General features: G+C 44.3%; 1 protein-coding gene across 5 annotated transcripts in view; it reads right to left on the minus strand.

Moving 5' to 3' along the window:
• Positions 1 to 10,555: 10,555 nt before the first annotated feature.
• mgaa (MAX dimerization protein MGA a) overlaps positions 10,556 to 19,965 on the minus strand; it is a 41,939-nt gene continuing 32,529 nt past the window's right edge. For all 5 annotated transcript variants that reach the window (XM_061231784.1, XM_061231802.1, XM_061231793.1 and 2 more), the window contains 5 exons: positions 18,481 to 18,592; positions 17,774 to 18,019; positions 16,764 to 16,925; positions 14,585 to 14,710; positions 10,556 to 13,968 (listed from right to left, as the gene is read on the minus strand). In XM_061231784.1, coding sequence (XP_061087768.1) covers positions 13,325 to 13,968; positions 14,585 to 14,710; positions 16,764 to 16,925; positions 17,774 to 18,019; positions 18,481 to 18,592 — 1,290 coding nt within the window. In that variant the 3' untranslated portion in view covers positions 10,556 to 13,324. The remainder of the gene's footprint in view (positions 13,969 to 14,584; positions 14,711 to 16,763; positions 16,926 to 17,773; positions 18,020 to 18,480; positions 18,593 to 19,965) is intronic.

Genomic DNA, 19,965 nt, shown 5'->3' on the forward strand with positions numbered 1-19,965 from the left:
TCCTCCCGCCGATCTGGCCAGCCACGAAGCACCACTGCCCTCAGTATCCAGAGACTTTCATCCCCCTCTGTGTGCTGTCTGATTTGAGTCAGGCGCTGGCTTGTGACATTCAGATAATCAGCCTGATTGATCTGTTCAATGTTCTCTTGCTCCCTCTGCAGGCTACAAACTGTGTGCTTTGTGTATCTCACATCAGTTCTCTGTGCTGGGGCTGTGGCTCTGCTCAATGTGTCACTGATGTGCATGTCTGGCCCTGGCTTGTACACTACCTGTAGTCCTGGAGTGTGAGCAACATGCTCTGCAGCCGTTTTGGTGCTGCGAGGAGGGGCTTATTGAATATCGAGATGAGTGGCTTGTGGTCTGTTTCTGCTACGATCTCCCCTCGCCCATACAAATAATAGCGAAACCTCTGGCATGCAAACACTATACTCAAACACTCCTTTTCGATTTGCGCATAGTTCTGTTCTGTCTGCGTCAGTGCTGGCGATGCATATCCAACTGGCTGACCCCCCCTGCAGGAGACAGCAGCCAAGCCCCTTGTGGCTCGCATCACTCTGGATAGTGACCGGCTTGGTCACGTCATAGTATTTCAGGATCGGGGCTGCTGTGACTAAACGCTTAATTTCCTCAACTGCACCATCATGCTTGGGGAGCCAATGCCATGGAACGTCTTTATCTAGTAGCCTCCGCAGCGGCTCGCTTATTTCAGAGAGGCGTGGCATAAACTTTGCGAGGTAGGTTACAAACCCTATGAACCGCTGTACTGCCTTGGCGTCTGTAGGGTGTGGCATGTCCTGGACCGCCCTAATTTTCTCTGGGTCTGCCCTGAGCCCCTCCGCTGACAGGATGTGTCCGTGAAACTTCACCTCACTGACCCTGAACTACAGCTTCTTTAGACTCAATCTTAGTTTAATCTCTCTGCACCTCTCCATGAGCGCTATCAGTTTTCCATCGTGGTCTTGTATGGCTACCTCATCTGTCTCCCCGCACCCCACTACCAGTATGTCGTCTGCTATGGGTTCCACACCACTGAGCCCTGCCAACAGCTCATGCTGCTTTTGCTGGTATACTTCCGGCGCCACTGAGACACCAAAAGGCAGCTTTAACCAGCGCTTCCTGCCCCAAGGCGTCCAGAATGTGGTCATGTAGCTACTCTCCTCATCTAATCTACACTGTAAAAAGGCATCACGCGCGTCTACAAGGGTGAAGATATGAGCCTTGGGCAGTTTGTATAGTACATCCTCAAGGGTTGGCATCATGTAATGAGATCTTCTCAAAGCTTGATTTAGTGATCTGGGGTCTATGCATATCCTCAGTTTATCTGGCTGTCTGACTATCACCATGTTACTAATCCACTCACTTGGCACCGACACTGGGGCTAGGTGGCCATCTCTCTCATGTTTGTCTAGCTGAGCCTTGACCGCCTCTCTGAGTGCTACTGGAACATTACGTGGAGAAGCCTGCACTGGGGCTACATCCTTCTCCAGCTCAAAATGAACGTCCCCTGGGAGTGATTCAACTGGGCTACTGAAAACGTCATCGTATGTATTAATAAGGTGCTGCCTGGTCAACAGCTCTGACCTGCTATGCCCCACCATCAGGAGCTCCTGAGGGATGGTGAAACGTATCAAGCCTAGGCGCTCACTGGTTTCGCCTGACAACAGGGGTCTTTGCTTGCTTCTCACTATCTCAAATTCCAACTTATGTGTCTTCCCTCTCACTACACACTCAGTTTTTAATATCCCTATGGAGTGCATCGTTTGGCCTGAATACAGTACCAACCTGGTTCGGCTTGGTAATAACTTCACTTCAGGCGCCAGCCTCCTCTTGTCTTCTATACTCATGACATCACAGGTCGCCCCTGAGTCTAATTAATTTTTATGTTGGCAAACCATTTTTTTCCCGGGCCCTGAACTGCACCTATGCTCTCTGCCGTGTATGTGTGCATCTGTGCTGATTCCTTCTACCTCCTCCTGGACATCAATGTCCGCTGCATTTAGCTGTCGTGTGGCCTGGCTCCTCTTCAAGCACACCTTAGCAAAATGATTCGCTGTCCCACAATGGCGGCAAGTCTTGCCATATGCTGGGCAAAGTTCACGTCCACGTCTGTGCAGGTTGCCGCAAAATCTGCATGTGGCGCCCTCGCTTGCGCCCAGTGCCTGCCTCTGAGACTTGTCAAAGCGCTCCTGCCTGGGTGTAGTCCACAGCCGATGACCATCTGTTGCATGCACTGTCTCCAGGCGGCCTGTCTTGTGTCATCGCCTTCAGCCTGATATCCGTCATCTCTGCAGCCCGGCATATCTCTATGGCTGATGTCAGCGTGAGGTCCTTCTCTCTGAGCAAGCGGCGGCGCACGCTCTCATCACTGACACCCAGAACCAGTCTGTCTCTTATTAGTTGTTCCTTGAGTTGTCCGTACTCACAAGAAGCAGCCTTCTCTCTCAGCCTTGTTATAAACATATCGATGGGTTCCCCTTCATCTTGTTTGCAGTTGCCAAAAACGTATCTCTCGAATATGATGTTCCTAACCGGCTTGAAATATCCCTCCAAAGCATCGAGAATGACTTCTGCGTCCTTCCCCTGTTCTGCTGTGAGTCCCAAATTGTACTTGTATACATGGCGACATTCACCACCCATCACTCTTCTCAGTGTTGCTGCCTGCACTTCTTTTGCTTTGTCCTTTAATCCTGTCGCCAGTGCATAGTCCTCAAATTCTGCCCATAATTGTCCCAGTTACTGGCGAGATCGCCGCTCATCTTCATCTCCTCCAGTGGCGGTATGTTTGCCGCCAGGCTGACGCTGTTGTTGTTAGCTTAGCTCGTCGCTAACGATTGCTGCTTCCCGCGCCTCTGCTTCTTTTCTTCTTATTGACAGCAGCGTGGTGAAGCACGGCAACTTCACACACATCTATGGTCAATTCTAGCCACTTCTGACACCATGTTTGTGTAAATAATGAAACAGCAGACGGTAGCTTGTATCTGTTGTGGATCTGTATTAGAACTTCAAGCGGGGACATAAACACACTGACACTTCCTGGTTGCTGCTGGGAACATACCAACTCTAACAGGGGGGTTCAACACTCCAGTCCATTATAACAGATATTTACTAAGACAATAAGATGCTTTAAATACATTTAAATGCCCAGGGTTTTCTAGTTGTGATTAAATAGCCATCTGGTCCATATCCAGGAGGGAGACGAATGGAAGACCACCTTTAACACCCTCTGTGGCCATTATAAATATCTTGTCGTGCCTTTCAGGCTCACTAACACCCCCATCATCTTCCAGAGGATCATCAACAATGTCCTCCGAGACATAATATCTAAGACTGTTTATCGACATTCTCATCTTCCCTGCCTCCCTGGAGGAACATGTCTGTCATGTCCACCAAGTCCTCTGACGTCTCCTAGAGAACCGGCTCTTCGTCAAAGCTGAGAAATGCAAATTCCACCACTCCACAGTCCAGTTCCTTGGCTTTGTCGTCTCCAGGGGGCAGATCGAGATGGACCCAGAGAAGACAAGGTCCATCCCTGTGCTGCCTCTTGCCCATCAAAAGGAACTACAGCATTGGCAACTGGCAGGTGCTTGCAGTGAAACTGGCATACAAGGAGTGGTGCCACCTTTTGGAAGGAGCTGCCATTCCGTTTGTCATCTGGACCGATCACCACAACCTGGAATACCTGAGGTCAGCCAAAAGACTCAATCCGAATTCACCAAAGAGCCTGCCACCATCCTGCCTCCGAGCACCCTGGTTGCTGCCACACAGCTCGACATCGTTGGCAAAGTGGAGGAAGCCCTGAGGAGCTGTCCTGTCCCGGATGACACTCCCGTCAACTGGCTCTTTGTTCCCGAAGCGGTCCATCCGTAAGTTCTGGAGTGGGCTCACTCGTCTTGCCTCACCTGTCACCCTGGGGTCAGTACGCTGGCTCTCCTGGGCCGCCACTTCTGGTGGCCATTCGCCAATACGGCCAAATTTGTCGCCGCCTGTCCCAAGTGTTCCCGGCGGAAGTCCAGCAACCAGCGGCTCCAGGGACTCCTCCAGCATCTGTCTGTTCCCTGTTGCCCAATCTCCCATCCTGGAAAGAAACTGCTGAATTTCTGTTTCTACACATCTTCTGCCTGCACGGCCTTCCCCTGGAGGTGCCCCTCAGTTCCCCAGTCAATTCTGGAAGGCATTCTGCACATTCAACAGCACCAAACCACAACTTTTGTTAAGCTTCCACCCTCAGACCAATGGACAGACGGAGCGTCTCAACAAGGAGTTGGAGAAGATGCTCTGCTGCATGGTGGAGATGTCACCTGCCTCCTGGGTGGATTCCCTCCCGTGGATCGAGTACGTCACAACTCTCTTCCCATCTCCTCTACTGGTCTGTCTATATTTGCCTGCTGCCTGGCCTATCAGGATGTGGAGGTATCTGCTGCCCAACTCCTTGTTCGTCTTGCCCGTCAGGCCTGGTAGAAGGTCCATACCGCTCTGTTACGTAATGTAACAGAGATGAAACGCCACCGCCACCCTGCCCCCTGTCCTCCAAGGACATTCCCCTCTGCTCCACCTGCCACAAGCTAGCCCCTAGATTCATTGGCCCCTTGACCATCACCTGTGTCCTTGCCCTGTCTGCTGTCAGACTTTCCCTACGCCTCATCCATCCAATGTTTCATGTTTCATGGGTAAAACCTATGTCACCTCCACACTCCACCTTTTCACTCCTTATATGTACCTCCTTCCTGTCTACTGTCATTGTTACATTAATGGCATTTGGCAGACGCTCTTATCCAGAGCGACGTACAACAAAGTGCAAAGTGCATACCTATAACCAGGGATAAGTGCGCTGAAAGACCCTAGAGGGAAGTTTCAACAATTTCAACTACAATTTGTTCCCACCTGTGTCTTGTTTGGATTTGTTAGTTAAGTGTATTTAAACCCCTTTGTTTCTGTCTTTCGTCACCAGATTGTTATGTGTCCCGACCATACTCTCCAGCGCCTCTTGCTTTATCATTTTGTTTTGTTTTGACCCGTAGTTTTGCAAACCGTTTTGGATTATCGACTTTCGTTTCTGGATTCTGTTTTTGTTTGGCTTGCCCGTTTGTTATTGACCCTTTGCCTGTGACTTCGAATTCGTATTGGATTATCCCTGAAATAACTGTTTGCTGGTGTTCCGACCCATTGCCTGAACTATGGTTAACAAACTGCCTGTTCTCTGCTGATTCTGTTTGCTGGTTATCGACCCATACCTGTTTACTCTGTGCAGGTTTAAAGACTTTAAACTTATTCCTGTGGTCTTGCTACTGGCTCTATTGTTCTGGATTCTGACACATACAAGACCAACACTCAGTAGGCTAAAATGATTGGGATTGGAATATTTGATTGCTGTATTAGATTATTTTATTAGATTATTACTATCTGCCTTTACTTCAAAGCAGATCATCTCATCAAAATGTTGTTTGAAGGGGGATTCACCCAAAGTGAGATGGTTGACCTTCTGCATCAGAAAGGATATACTTTTAGGTACAGTTTGGGTCTTTACACAATTTTTTGCACTATAAAAGCTTTTGAATATTAAATCATTAGGGGTATTTTTTTAAAGAACTTTTTATAATGGTATGAAATGTTGATGAAATGATGATCTTGATGTTGATGATGATGAAAATGTTGATGAAATTGGCTCAGGCAGTAAGAGCAGTCGTCTGGCAGTTGGAGGGTTGCCGGTTCGATCCCGCCCTAGGTGTGTCGGAGTGTCCCTGAAGAAGACACCTAACCCTTAAATGCTCCTGACAATCTGGTTGGTGCCTTGAATGGCAGCCAATTGCTGTTGGTGTGAGTATGTCAGTGGAGGCTCCTCCATAGAGGTGGAGGAGGCCTGGCCTCCCCAATAATTTGAGAGAAGAGAGAGATTTAAAAAAAACAATAAATATATTTATTTTATTTATTTATTTTAACAAAAAACATATTTTTTATTTTTTATATTCATATTATTTTAGTTTTGTTCATAAATCTAAATTTTCCCATGGCTAAAACCCAATATTGCAATTGTAAAGCAACAGGCCAGATTTTCCTATCAGTTTGTATTAAGGGAGGCCAGGCCAGGCCTCCCCTAGGAAATGAGATTCTCATAGAAGTCAATGTAATGCATTTTTTTTCATGCCAATATGTGATTGGCCAGATCACTGAAAATGGGTGGGCAACGGAGGCCTGGCCTCACCATGCATTGTGTCCAGGGCAAAGATTGACATTTTGTTCGTCCAATCACATGCTACTGGTTCATTTGGAATCAACTATCCTTTCCTTTCTATTCAACACAGAAGCCATTTTGAGAATTTGCTAGTCACTTCAGTCAAACAAACACTCGCCATAGTGGCTACGAGTGTCCTATCAACTTGTGCTTTTCAGGAAATTTAGAGAACACCCCTGGCTATCATCCCTGGAGGTTATAGCTCATTTGGCCAAACACTTTTGCTTAAAACTACCTCGGAAGTCGGCGAGATTCTAGCGCAATTTGAGATCTTGGGCTGGAGATATGCAGATTCCAGATACTAGGGAGTGAGAATGACATTCAATAGGTCATGTTAGACACCATTTGGGATTTATTGAACAGTTTTATTTTTAATGTAGTCCATTTCGTTTTATTACAAGTCAATTTAATAATCTTCCATATCAAATTACCGAATTGTTGCTCTGTGAGGAAATTCACTCTAAATACGAATAGAGTGCTGCCCTCTAGTGGATAACGTTAACGTTAGATAAAGCCAACTGGAACCATATTTTTACATATTTTATATTAAATATATTGAATAAAACTACATATGATAAAGAAAGTGTTATCTTATCTTTTTTATATGCTAAACTTGATTAAATTGGTGATTACATGTTGAAGCTGTAGAAGAATGAAAAATGTAAGCTAAACAAAATTGTTTTTAACTACATAATTAAAATTCCTGCCTTTTACACATGTTCACTTGGCATTTATATTACATCCAAATGTCATTTCTCAGCTTAATTATCAGGCAGGCTCATAGACTTACAGCAATGTCATTTCTTCAGGAAGGCACAAGGCTAAGCTCTGCACAATGAATTTCATCAGCCAGAACTTTCTGACTGTAGCTTACACTCCAAATAGTATGCCTTTGGCCAGCACAAAGACAGATAAGAGAACAGGGAACATTCCATCGCGAGTGAAGTGAGCAAGCGGAAAAAGATGGCCTCCTCAATTCTGGAAGTCACCAGCCTCCACTGGAGTATGTGTATGAATGGGTGAATGAGAAGCATCAATTGTACCACGCTATATAAATGCAAACCATTTACCAAATGATAAGTCAGAGTGTGCAATCTGTGGTTTTTCATATTGAAAATTGCCATGTGGTCAGTTATGAATTTTAATTGTGAACTCACATTTTCTCCTTAAGTCCAAGTAAGAGACATCTGTGAAGAATCTTGCTTGGGATTGGTGAGGAAGTCAAATGACAGGCCGCATCAGCTGATCTACAACACTGTATAGGTTAGTGGTACGTTGGGCCTTTTTTTCCCTTTTGTCTGGCCCAGGATTGGGGTAAATAATTCAAGATGGTTCAATGGATAAAAAAAAAAAAATCAATTTGTATGGTGTCCTCTGCCTCTGCTACTTTAATACTTAGAGCATGCACTGAGAAACCATTTCATTAAATGAGTTTAGTAGTATGTGAATAATTATGTTGGCAAAATATTGACAAGATGCTGATTGTCACATACACTCACTGATCACTAATATATTCATATGATTATCTAATGCATGTAAATTATGGTTAGGTCACTTAAATTCCTAGATTTCATTATTTAACTAAATCTTTGTAACACTGCCTCCAATACTCCTGGAGCTGGTATAGAAGGATCTGGATCCGGTCCGGAGAGTGGAACAGAGGTGGGGTATGATACAGCGCTTCAGGCTTGCCCTTGTAGGAAGCCTGAAGAGCTGTATCATACCCCACCGCAAGGCAGGATTATTGTACTGAATTTCACAATCTTTGATGAGCTTTGGTGTCTTAAAAATTCAAGTTTATTTCCGCAAGTGAGTTCCATGCCTTATGAATAGTCAAATGCCAAAATAAAAATGGTATACATTATCTAGTTTTCTGGTTACACACCTTCAAATATCACCAAGATTTAACTATCACCAATGCTACATCAATGGTGAGTCAATGGGGCAACAATGAAGGGGGGGGGGGGGGGGACATACAGTATGCTTCATTCATCTTGGAATGAAACAAGTGTCAATGGTTGATCTAATTTAACTGAACCCAATGTGAGCCTGGCAGTTTAGACTGTCATTTTCCACAATTTGCGTGGCTAAGTTTTGGTGACATTTGAGAGGGTACAACAGAGGTAATTTTTCTTTTAGCCACACACCTCTGAGCAAATACCTCATACATTTCTCAATTTATAACCAAGCATCAAACGTGTGGTCTCATATTTAGGCTACTGTGCTTGCTGTTTAGGAGGATTTCCTGGACCATGCAGAGAGGTATACATGTGCGATTGGGGAAACTCTATTGTGGCCAATGAGGCATTTTGCCGAGGGTGTACAGGACCTTCTAGAAAACACGTCTTTCAAAAACCACTGGGGAGGCATGGCCAGCTTTTATGCTACTCAGCAGGAATGTCTGTGATGCCATCACAAACGAGCAGCCAGAACCAGCAACATTTGCTGAAGCATGTGAAGTGTACAACAAAATGGACCCAAGGAATCTTGATTAGAGATTTTCTAATAGAGTTTCATTGAACAACCTACAAAATGGCACAGTGGAACTGTCCTGATGCTCTGCCAAACATATTAACAGGGCTTCAACAGTAAAATTGCAATACAAAAGGTCCACTGACAAGTGGACACTCTAGCCCAGTAGGATGATAATCAGAAAGAGAACCCATAATGTTTTCTCAGATCTTGGTTTTTGGTAGTTAAGCTACACATTCACAGAGGCATCTGGTCCCAATTTTGGAGAGAATGCAAGGTAATCACTCAGGAGATGCTGGAACTGATCATCTACACATGCAAGGGATTTAGGTTTTTCCTCTGCAGTCAGTTGCTAGTATCTGGCATTTGTTCTTAATCTTCCAGGGATTCTGACCACTGAACAGCTCAATCAGTGTCACTCCAAGTAACCACACATCCAAACTTATGGTTGGAGACTCTAGATCTACTAGGCATTCTGAGGCCATGCTAGTATTTGAGTTAACAGCAAATACTAGCAGAGCAGTAGTTTCAGCAGAATAGACCGATTTCTTATGCACTTTTTAGTGGATTATTCCCCACTAAATTAGTAGATTTAGGGATCTTTAACAGACAAGAGATTCATTAGGCTAGGATAATAGATAAAGTTAGCAATAGTATAGTAAATTCCATGTTCTTCATGCCATTTCATCCAACGTTGTGGAATTAAGAGAAAAAGGCGTCTAAACATGTTTTCTTGCGGGGGGGGGGGGGGGGGAGTTAAATATAATATTGGGGCGTGTAATTGTAGAGTGGTGACAGGCTAATGTTACACAATTATAAGGAAGAGAGCTACAGTCCCCTCCAAAGGTATCGGAACAGCAAGACCAATTCCTTTGTTTTTGCAATACACTGAAGACATTTTGGGTTGAGATAAAATGATGAACATGAGACAATAATTCAGAATTTCATCTTTTATTTCCTGGTATTTACACTGTGTTAAACTAATTAGATCATAGCACCGTTGGTATCAGACCACCCAATTTTTAGGTGAGCACAAATATTGGAACAGAGAGTATTTAAGTAAACACTTAAAGCAGTCACACGTTTTTTCAATTGATATTATTTGAATGAAATGCTTAAATTATGTGTGTAGGCTTTTTAAAAGTAGCCGTTTCATGAATATGGGGCAAAACTTATATGGGCAAACATGTCCAGTGACGTCACTGGACGTGTTTGGCTTGAATCTCCAGTCTGTTTCCCAGAAGGTAACGGGCGCTCAAACTCCAGGCTTGAACACAGATTGGTTTATGGACAGCCACCAATCCAGGCGATCACATGACACTGACAGAAAATAAGGTAATGTTAACATACAAATATCACAGAACCTTCCTTGGCTAGCCTGAGAAGATATGAAGGACAACTCTGACTTTGCGGAGTAAGAGGACGAGCTTACAGATTTGTACCAGGATTAACAGAAGAATTGCGTGAGCGAGAGAGACACAGACAATGGAGGAACGGTTTGCTTTGGTTGTTAAAATCAGCTTGGGTTTTTACATAGAAGTCAATGGGCAGAAAGGGCTTTCGCGCTCAGCAGATATTCTTCTGGGTGCTTCAGTAAGATGTACAGGAAACAAGGAAATTTCATCTTAGCATGGATGATTATTTTTCAGCTGCAAAATGCCTGTGGGTAAAATTATATTAAAGTGACAGGGCACCCTATGTATCAATTCAACCAAAGTGAATTGTGATATTTTAATATTAGGTTAAGATGCACACTAACAAGTGTGAGCTGTGTAAAAAAAAAAATGCATTTGGTAGATGAGTCTGACCTGGTTCAAAGCATGGCGTCTAGCCACACCAAGTAAAAAACACAAACACCTGTGTATAGTTTTATTTGAAGGCCACAATTACTTTCTCACCAACAGTCTGGAAATCATGGCATCTTGAGTGATGGACACGTTATAAAAATATTATTTCTTTACAAAAGCAAACTGCCCATTTCCCCCCACAAGACACCAATGATATTTTCAACAAGCTGCATATATACATAGATCTTCAAGAAAAGATGACTTGCACACAATAACAACAAATAATGTATTTTCTTGATTATGATGACATACATAGAATCCAATGCACAAAAAAGATGGCTCTCTGCTCTGTTAAATCATGCTAGTCCTTGGAGCATACCATGTCTACTTATTACTCAATTTTCAATTGCATATGCTTTACTTTCATAATTTACATAACTACATATTGACCTGCCACCCCATCGTAACACTCAAAATATAATGTAATGCAGTTTACATATAATGTAAACTTAAACGCATCAGCTTAAATGACCATCCAAACATGAAAACAAACACAAATAAAACAAATGGTGTCAAAATGTGCACCTTAAGTTATGTATTCTATACATTAGTTTCTTTTGCAGAAGAATGGCTAGAATGCTGTTTCAGGCACAGAGGAGACCTTTTTTTTTTTTTTTTTTTTTTTTTTTAAGTAGTCCAGTACAAAACAGGATTTTCCAAAAAAAAAAAAAAAAAAAAAAAAAACATACAATAGCTGCTAAAAAGGTTAAGGTTTCAGTAAGCCTATTGCCATGCTAACAATGGCAGCCATACTATCAATTATTTAAACCTTCATGAGTTTCCTAAACAATGTACAGTAAATGTCCTCTTAAAACAAATATAATGGATTACATTCACACAAAGCCACAGAACTCCTGTTCGCCCTTTACTAACCAAGCATAACTGTCTGGAATACGATCAGACCTATGAACAAAAATGCAATGGCCATGTCATCTGGCATCAAAAACTGAACTGTGGACCACTAACATTTATGGAGGAATGGAGAAAAATGGCCAATTGAACAGTTTACTGCAATGGTGTGCAACATGGAGCAAGCAAATAATATTAGTCAGAAAACAGGATCATGCTTTAATCAACATTCAGGCTAGGTAGCGTTACAAAAGATACATCTTTGAAACAGGTAAAAGAAACAGCAGTACAGTATGATCACCAAAGTACTATCAGAGACCAAGAGAACGCTGTGCCTCGACAGACCTGTTACAGTGGAAGTACAGCAGTAGTGAAGTTGATACACTGCGGCTTTCAGATCCTGAGTTTTTAACATTTGAAGTTTTGCTAGAACAATCCGGTTTTAAACACTACTGTTGTTGACACCCTTCCGGACACGTAGTGATAACAGAATGAATCATTTTAGATATTAATTTATTGGGAGTGTCACTACTGGATTTTGTGAAACGTGCAGACAAGTGTCTGTAAGAGGACAGGCTGCAGCTTGATAAGACAAAGCACTGAAACAACCTTCCTGGCTGTGTGTTTTACCTCTGGCTCCCTTTATGAGCTCAGCCTTCCTTCGACACTACCCAGGTAAAGCGGCCTCGACTTGCAGCTGCCGAATACAAACCCATCAACAGCTGTTTGTGAACCCAGGACAGCCACTTGAGAACGTGCAGACATTGTCTTTGGTTTGGGGATGAGTCGGGGATCAGGTATGAAAAGCACAGGGTTTACAGAGCCACCTATCCACACCTTGATTTCAAGACAAATATTCTTCACGTAAATAAGAAAAAAATAAATAGGTCACCAATAGGGGACTTGAGAGAATGAACCTTTTGGCTATCAAGGCTACTGTAGTGTATAAACGTGAACTTGCTTTTCCCGATGTATAACATTTTAAATTGAAAAGTGTTTTCGGTTTATATGTGTGTTTCACTGTGGTTCACTGGTAGGGAACATTTAAAGAACGGCTGACGCAAAGGCAACAAACAGCCTTACCGACTTCAGGGAAGGGATGCCCCATGGGACAGTGCAGTGCTTGAGGTATCACCAATTTGACTGGCAAGAAGAGCTTCTCTCTGGGTGATCACAGCAGCCTGCCCTAGAGGAAATCAGGCAGGACCTTTCAGCAGCACCACTGCCTCCACTCTGACAACATGGCTTGCATAAATATGTAATGATCGGAGGCGGGGACAGAAACAGGCTGAGCTGCTACATGCTGTCAATCACACATGACCTGGAACCAATCAAAACAGCGCCCTCTAGAGCAACGTGCTGATTTGTTCAAATGACACTAAAAGCATGTGAAAGCTCAGCCCAACTAGTCTCATTCTCCCAATTAGCTTGAACATATAAGCATGCAATGACCAAGAGATACCCCACCCCAATATGGGGACCAAGTCTCTAGAACTGAAAATACCCTCAAGAGTACAGTAATATCTAGTTACAATACAGAACAGTGTTTTTATGTGGTCACACATTCTAGTATTCATATGCCCTCTAAAAACGACAAACTTGACATTGTTATACATCTTGCGTTTTAGGTAGGGTACATTCTATGAATTAAACATTCCCCTTGAAACAAAGGTATATGTATATGCGCACTGGAAGAACTGTGAAGAAACCAGTGATAGACATCTTTCTTCTTTTACACCGTTGAAAGCCAGACAATGAATCTCTACTTTGGATTTCCGATAGGCACACCAGGTGCATAAATAAATACATATGTACAAGTCCTTACAGAAACAGAGTTGTGTACAAGTGTCAGGCAGGGAGCAGTCCCTGGAAGGAGGGGAGAGGCCAACAAAGCGGTTGTGTTGCGCTGAAGAGGCTTTAGCGGACACTACCGGACGCTGCCGTCCTGATTCACGCTGCCGGCCTTGAGCCCCAGTGGAGTGAGCCGGGGCATGGGCCTCCAGGGGACCGGGACACCGCCCTTCTTAGTTTCAGTCGCCGCGGCGACGCTTCCAGCTTTCATCTGCAGCAGTGGGGGAGGAGTCAGGGTGCCGCCTTTGACGCAGACGGGCGGGCTCTGTTGCCGGACTTCGCTGGCCGCAGCGGCAGGGGGTGCCGGGCTGGGGGGGGCTGGTTTGGGCTGTGGCTCTTCCGGCTGTGGGGGGCCGGACTCCTCGTCCTCGGGCTGGTCAGGCCGGGCCGCGTCGTCGCTCAGCTGCAGGAACAGGGGGCTGAGGGAGCGCTCGTCGTCCCCTCCCGGCGGCCCTGCCTCTCGCCGTCTGGCCGGAGGGGTGTCCTCGCCCTGGGCCTGCTGGTTGAGGAAGGCGATCTCACTGAGCAGAGACATCAGCTTCTCGTTCTCCGGGTCCAGGTCTTCCTGTCTGTCGTGGGTGGGCCGGTCTCCCAGCACCTCCCCGTCCTCCAGGGAGGGCCCGCTGTCACTCCCCATGGGCTGAGGAGCTGGGGGCAGAGCAGCTGACCCCTCCGACCCCACAAGCGACTCCACGCTGACGATCTTCGGCAAAGTGCAGCCTGCAGATGTTACCAAAAAATGTTGGAATATGCGGAACACAAATGCAGTTACTACAATTATTGACTTTTACTGCAGGCGAAGCAATTAGTGTCCACTGCTCCTCTTCTTTAAGGACAGTAACCCACAATAATGTGTGAATATTTTAGTTGTGTGGTAACAGATGTGACTGGGGTAGTGCAACAGCCAACCGTGAGTATATTCTAAAAGCTATCTTTATCGTTCCTTTGTGTCAACCTAGCTATTCGTTTTTTTTCTTTGCATCAAGTAGATGTGCACATTTGAGCCTGAGGCATGTGCAATGGCTTAAAAAGTCCTGGGTTTATTCAGCGTCGTGACCCACTCTCTCAACACTTAATTCCGCATGCTGTGTCAATGGACTTTTGCTTTTTTTTTTGTATGGTGAAGGAGCATTACGTATTGTTCGTAGAAACTATGTCTTTTGCAGTTAGGAGATCATGTATATAAAGCTGAAATATAATTAGAAAAACATTGCTAACGTTCCTAATAATTAACAAAATGAGCGCAAGAAAACGAGCAGAAATACCTACAAAATAAAAAGTTAAAATCATCTGTAAAGGCATCTTGATTCTCTGCATTTTGTTTGCAGAAGGTTACCTGTTGGGCTGGTAAGTGGAGAAGAGATTGGCTGGCTGGGTCCTGCAGGAGAAGCTTCAGGAACAGGGCTCTTGTTGGGCATTGGAAGTGATATTCCTGCCATATTTATGGTCACTGAAGCCACACCTACAGTGCAGGGAGAAGACACATTTTCCTTGTTAAAGATGAGATGGAAGCAGCAGCAGCAGTACAGTTCAGAACTTAGGACACAACTCATGCCCTCAGTTTATCATTGAAAAAGGCTCACTGACACGTTGACTCACCCTCTGCTTGGTTTATAGACCTTAAATTTGGGTTTCAAAATATGCAGTTGACGGACCGAAACATCAATAGCTGTATAATAATTCAAGCTCATTGGTTGAAAATTGGTTCTATATGCCACATCCAATGGCGTGGGGAAGTTAACGTCAAAGCGTTCAGAGAAGGGAGAGGGATAAACAGTGTTGTGGTTTGAGGGTGTTTGTTGTTGCAATTCCTCTCTTGACCGCTGGTCCAAAATTATCCATTGTACCTTTAAACCGCAGCCACAATTTCTAGGGCAAATGCATTGTTGGGACTCCAATATGACTCAAATAGTAGATCATTTGAGAAACCAATTTCTCCCTAGTCTTACTGCTTTTTCCTTTTGGGTTCAGAGGAGAGCATAAACATGTTGAATCATTTTGTCAAATATGTGCTCACAATATTGCTTTGCCACTCAAGCTAAAATACCACCTGCAGTGAATAACACTAATGCTTCCTACAAAGAAAAGAGGAGCCTTTTTCTATTCTTGACAATTTCAAGGATTTATTTTCAGTTTAACAGTAAAGGCTGTTTGTGAGGCAGACGGACACTCTGAAGCACGTGACTTTACATCAGTTGAACAGTAAAGACTGTTTGTGAGGCAGACGGACACTCTGAAGCACGTGACTTTACATCAGTTGAACAGTAAAGACTGTTTGTGAGGCAGACGGACACTCTGAAGCACGTGACTTTGCCTCACAAACCGTCTTTACTGTTGAACTGATGTAGACGGACACTCTGAAGCACTCGACTTTACATCAGTTGAACAGTAAAGACTGTTAGTGAGGCAGACGGACACTCTGAAGCACTCGACTTTACATCAGTTGAACAGTAAAGACTGTTTGTGAGGCAGACGGACACTCTGAAGCACGTGACTTTACATCAGTTGAACAGTAAAGACTGTTTGTGAGGCAGACGGACATTCTGAAGCACGTGACTTTACATCAGTTGAACAGTAAAGACTGTTTGTGAGGCAGACGGACACTCTGAAGCACGTGACTTTACATCAGTTGAACAGTAAAGACTGTTTGTGAGGCAGACGGACATTCTGAAGCACGTGACTTTACATCAGTTGAACAGTAAAGACTGTTTGTGAGGCAGACGGACACTCTGAAGCACGTGACTTTACATCAGTTGAACAGTAAAGACTGTTTGTGAGGCAGACGGACACTCTGAAGCACGTGACTTTGCCTCACAAACCGTCTTTACTGTTGAACTGATGTAGACGGACACTCTGAAGCACGTGACTTTACATCAGTTGAACAGTAAAGACTGTTTGTGAGGCAGACGGACATTCTGAAGCACGTGACTTTACATCAGTTGAACAGTAAAGACTGTTTGTGAGGCAGACGGACACTCTGAAGCACGTGACTTTACATCAGTTGAACAGTAAAGACTGTTTGTGAGGCAGACGGACACTCTGAAGCACGTGACTTTGCCTCACAAACCGTCTTTACTGTTGAACTGATGTAGACGGACACTCTGAAGCACTCGACTTTACATCAGTTGAACAGTAAAGACTGTTAGTGAGGCAGACGGACACTCTGAAGCACTCTACTGTTCAACTGATGTAAAGTTGAGTGCTTCAGAGTGTCCGTCTGCCTCACAAGCCGTCTTTACTGTTCAACTGATGTAAAGTCACGTGCTTCAGAGTGTCCGTCTGCCTCACAAGCCGTCTTTACTGTTCAACTGATGTAAAGTTAAGACGGCTTGTGAGGCAGACGGACACTCTGAAGCACGTGACTTTACATCAGTTGAACAGTAAAGACGGCTTGTGAGGCAGACGGACACTCTGAAGCACGTGACTTTACATCAGTTGAACAGTAAAGACTGTTAGTGAGGCAGACGGACACTCTAAAGCACTCGACTTTACATCAGAACAGAATGCGAGCTCACCAGGGATGGCCGGGAGGTTGTGGCTGCTGACGGGTCGCAAGATGGTGGGAGGCGGCTGCAGAGGACCCTTGATGGTTAAAACCTGGTGGTTTGGCACAGTGGCGCCAAATCCAGTCACCAGAGTCCCGCCACCCACCAGAGACAGCACTGTGCCAGGCAAGGCTGAGAACATTGAGGAAAGGAAAGTGTTAATGACTTGACCTTAGACTATGCTGACAACTCACCATAGTATTTTAATTGATTGCCTAAGGGATTATGTTAGTTAAAGACTTGGCTTTGGAGCGGCTTAAATCATATCTGTCAGGCAGTTCTCCATTTGACTAGGCAGCTTGACTTCCTCCTCTGCTCAACTGTGGTGTTCCTCAGATTCAGCGCCCATCTATTTTTCTTTGTATTGGAAATCTGTTTGGTAGCATTTATGTTCTTGTGCCTTTGAGTAGGAGTATGTTTCACACAATACACACTTAGTGAGCACTTTATTAGATATTTATTAGTGTTACTGTCACCTTCCTGTCAGCTTTGACCAGTCTGGCCCTTCTCCACTGACCTCTCTCATTAAACATTTTTGCCTGAAAAACTGCTGCTCACTCAATGTTTTTTGTTTTTAGCACCATTCTCTGCAAACTCTAGAGAGTGTTGAGCATGAAAATCCCAGGAGATAAGCAGTTTCTGAGATATTCAAACCACCCTATATGGCACCAACAATCATTCCATGGTCAAAGTCACTTATATCACTTTTCTTCCCCATGCTGACATTTCAAATTGAGCACACGTCATGTCACTACATGTCAAACTTTACATTGAGACATATTGAATTTTGTATTATCTGTGCATTTAACTAATGTACTTTCAATGTTCTCATCAAGGTAATTTATGCAAATAAGGAACAGCAGTGGTCCCAGCACCAATCCTTGTGGGACTCCACTTCCTACAGTACCCTGATCAGCTAAGATCCCTCCTTCTACCATGTGGTGGCTCTGGGGAACACGGGGTATGCTTGCAGGACGGACCCGTTGTCTTGAGAGTGGGGGGCTTCCTCCGGCTCAGGATGTTGGGCCTGCGTCCTGGGGACCGGGGCATGGGCAGGTGGCCCTCGCTCGCTGTGGACACCTGTGGGGTCTGAGGTGCAGGCTGTTTAGGGGAAGAGCGTTTGGGGGCAGGGCGTTTGGGGACCTTTCGCTTCCTCTGTTCCTCCAGGGTCTTCTGTCTGCTGCAGATGTCCTGCAGCTTATCGATGATCATGTTCTCGCTCTTCCCTGCAGGGGAACAACATGATCACTGTACCTATGCACCACTGTACCAACAGAGGAAAGTCAGGCTTTCCACAATGCACCACAAAACCAACAGAGGAAAGTAAAGCTTTCCACCACGCACCATTGTACTGAGAGAGGAAAATCAGGCCAAATGCAAACAAATGACATAAAACCAAGGAAACTAGAAAAGAATATAAGCTAGCTAGCTTAATTACTGTGGCTAGTTAAGCTAAAAACAAAGCACTATTACCGCAGTAAATCACATTGTATAAGCAAGTTAAGAAGCAAAACAGATTAACTTGGGTTTTTTTTTTATTTTTCCCTTTCGAAGGACAATCATATCTGGGTCATTTCCGCACTTTCCAGAATTGAAATATTTCCATTGAAGGATTTGCTGGGACTGTGGGAGCCCTGAGTGTGACCTTGGAATACGGCCAGAGTACAAGAGAACAGGGTCCTGCTACCTGAAGTCTGGGAGATCTTCTTGATGAAAGCAGCACGCTGGCGGCACAGAATGTTCTTTCTTGCCTCCAGATGGTCGAACTGATCCACCAAGTCCTGGATCTCACCGGCGGCCTGGAGAATATGAAACGACCTTAATTAGCTTGATGTTGGAGGTTTACCACAAGAGGACTGGATCACACGAGAGAGAATTATTATTAATGGAAGATGAAGCCAGCCTGACTTTTTGCACGTTGTTTTGCCAACTACCTGACCACATCACTCAAGAGCTTCCTCTTGTAGGCTGGGTTTCACATTTTAAACATGTTTAAAGCAGTTTGTCTGGTACACACTGGAGCATCTGCTTTCCTAATGTAACTGCAGTAAAGAATAAATACATAAAGAATGGTATCATTCTTGTGTGCTAACTTGAGGAAAGTGATTTGCTGAACCGTAAGCTTACCGAAATGGTTTCAAATGAGAAAATAAACATACACACAAAAAGTTACTGGGGTAATAAGAATGTTAACAATTTTAGGTAGTACTAAAAATACAAGAGTAAGAATACAAATGCTACAGATAATCTAGAATGGAAATTTGTGTTCCAAAACAGGAACAGAGCTGGATGGACAACCACCATCTAAAGCTCAACCCAGGTAAAATGGAGCTAATCTTCATCCCTCATCACACTCGTCCCTGTGTTCGATCTGCACTTCGTTGTACGTCGCTCTGGATAAGAGCGTCTGCATAAATGCCTGTAATGTAGTGTAATGAGCAATATCTTAATCAACCCTGACTAGGGATGTGTACCGAGAGGCGGTATTCTTTGGTACCGGTTCCTAATTGGTCGGTACCAGAGTACCGCTAAAGATTCTGGACAAATTATACTGTTTTCGGTATTTTTTTTTAAGAGTCTACCTAACCGTCGCACAATTATGACACTGCCGCCGTCAACAGGTTATGACGCAGCGCCCCGTTGTTTTCTCTAGTAGTCAATATGTCGGCCGTAAGAGCTAAGCGCTCCAAGGTATGGGCTCACTTCATCAAACTCAATGAATCCTCGGCTCAATGCAATATATGCAAGAAAGTAGTTGCGTCAAAGGGGGGTAACACCAGCAACGTCATGAAACACTTGCAGTCTACCCATAGTATAAAGCTGAAGGAGTGCAGCGTGTTTGACTGCCTAAACAACGCGTCTAAAGTTAGCAACCCGGCAGATGCTAACAACAAAAAAAATGTATTGCTGCACCCAGGGGCAATAAAGAAGTGACCCCCTTTCATCGCTTTTTAGATTGGAGGTTCCTTATTTTCAATGAGACAGTGATTATCAGCTAATCTTTTTAACTAAAGCGAATGAGACAATGTCGAATTCCATACCAACCATTCCAGTGACGTCACGCTATACACTCGGATAAAATGGCGCTGCGCATGTTTTAAAAAAGGGTAATTTAATTACTTATTATTTTTAATCCAGCTTTGCTGGCAGTCTTAAACCTTTAAGGATGTAT

The sequence above is a fragment of the Conger conger genome, chromosome 1 (assembly GCF_963514075.1).
Source record: "Conger conger chromosome 1, fConCon1.1, whole genome shotgun sequence".
NCBI lineage: Eukaryota > Metazoa > Chordata > Actinopteri > Anguilliformes > Congridae > Conger > Conger conger.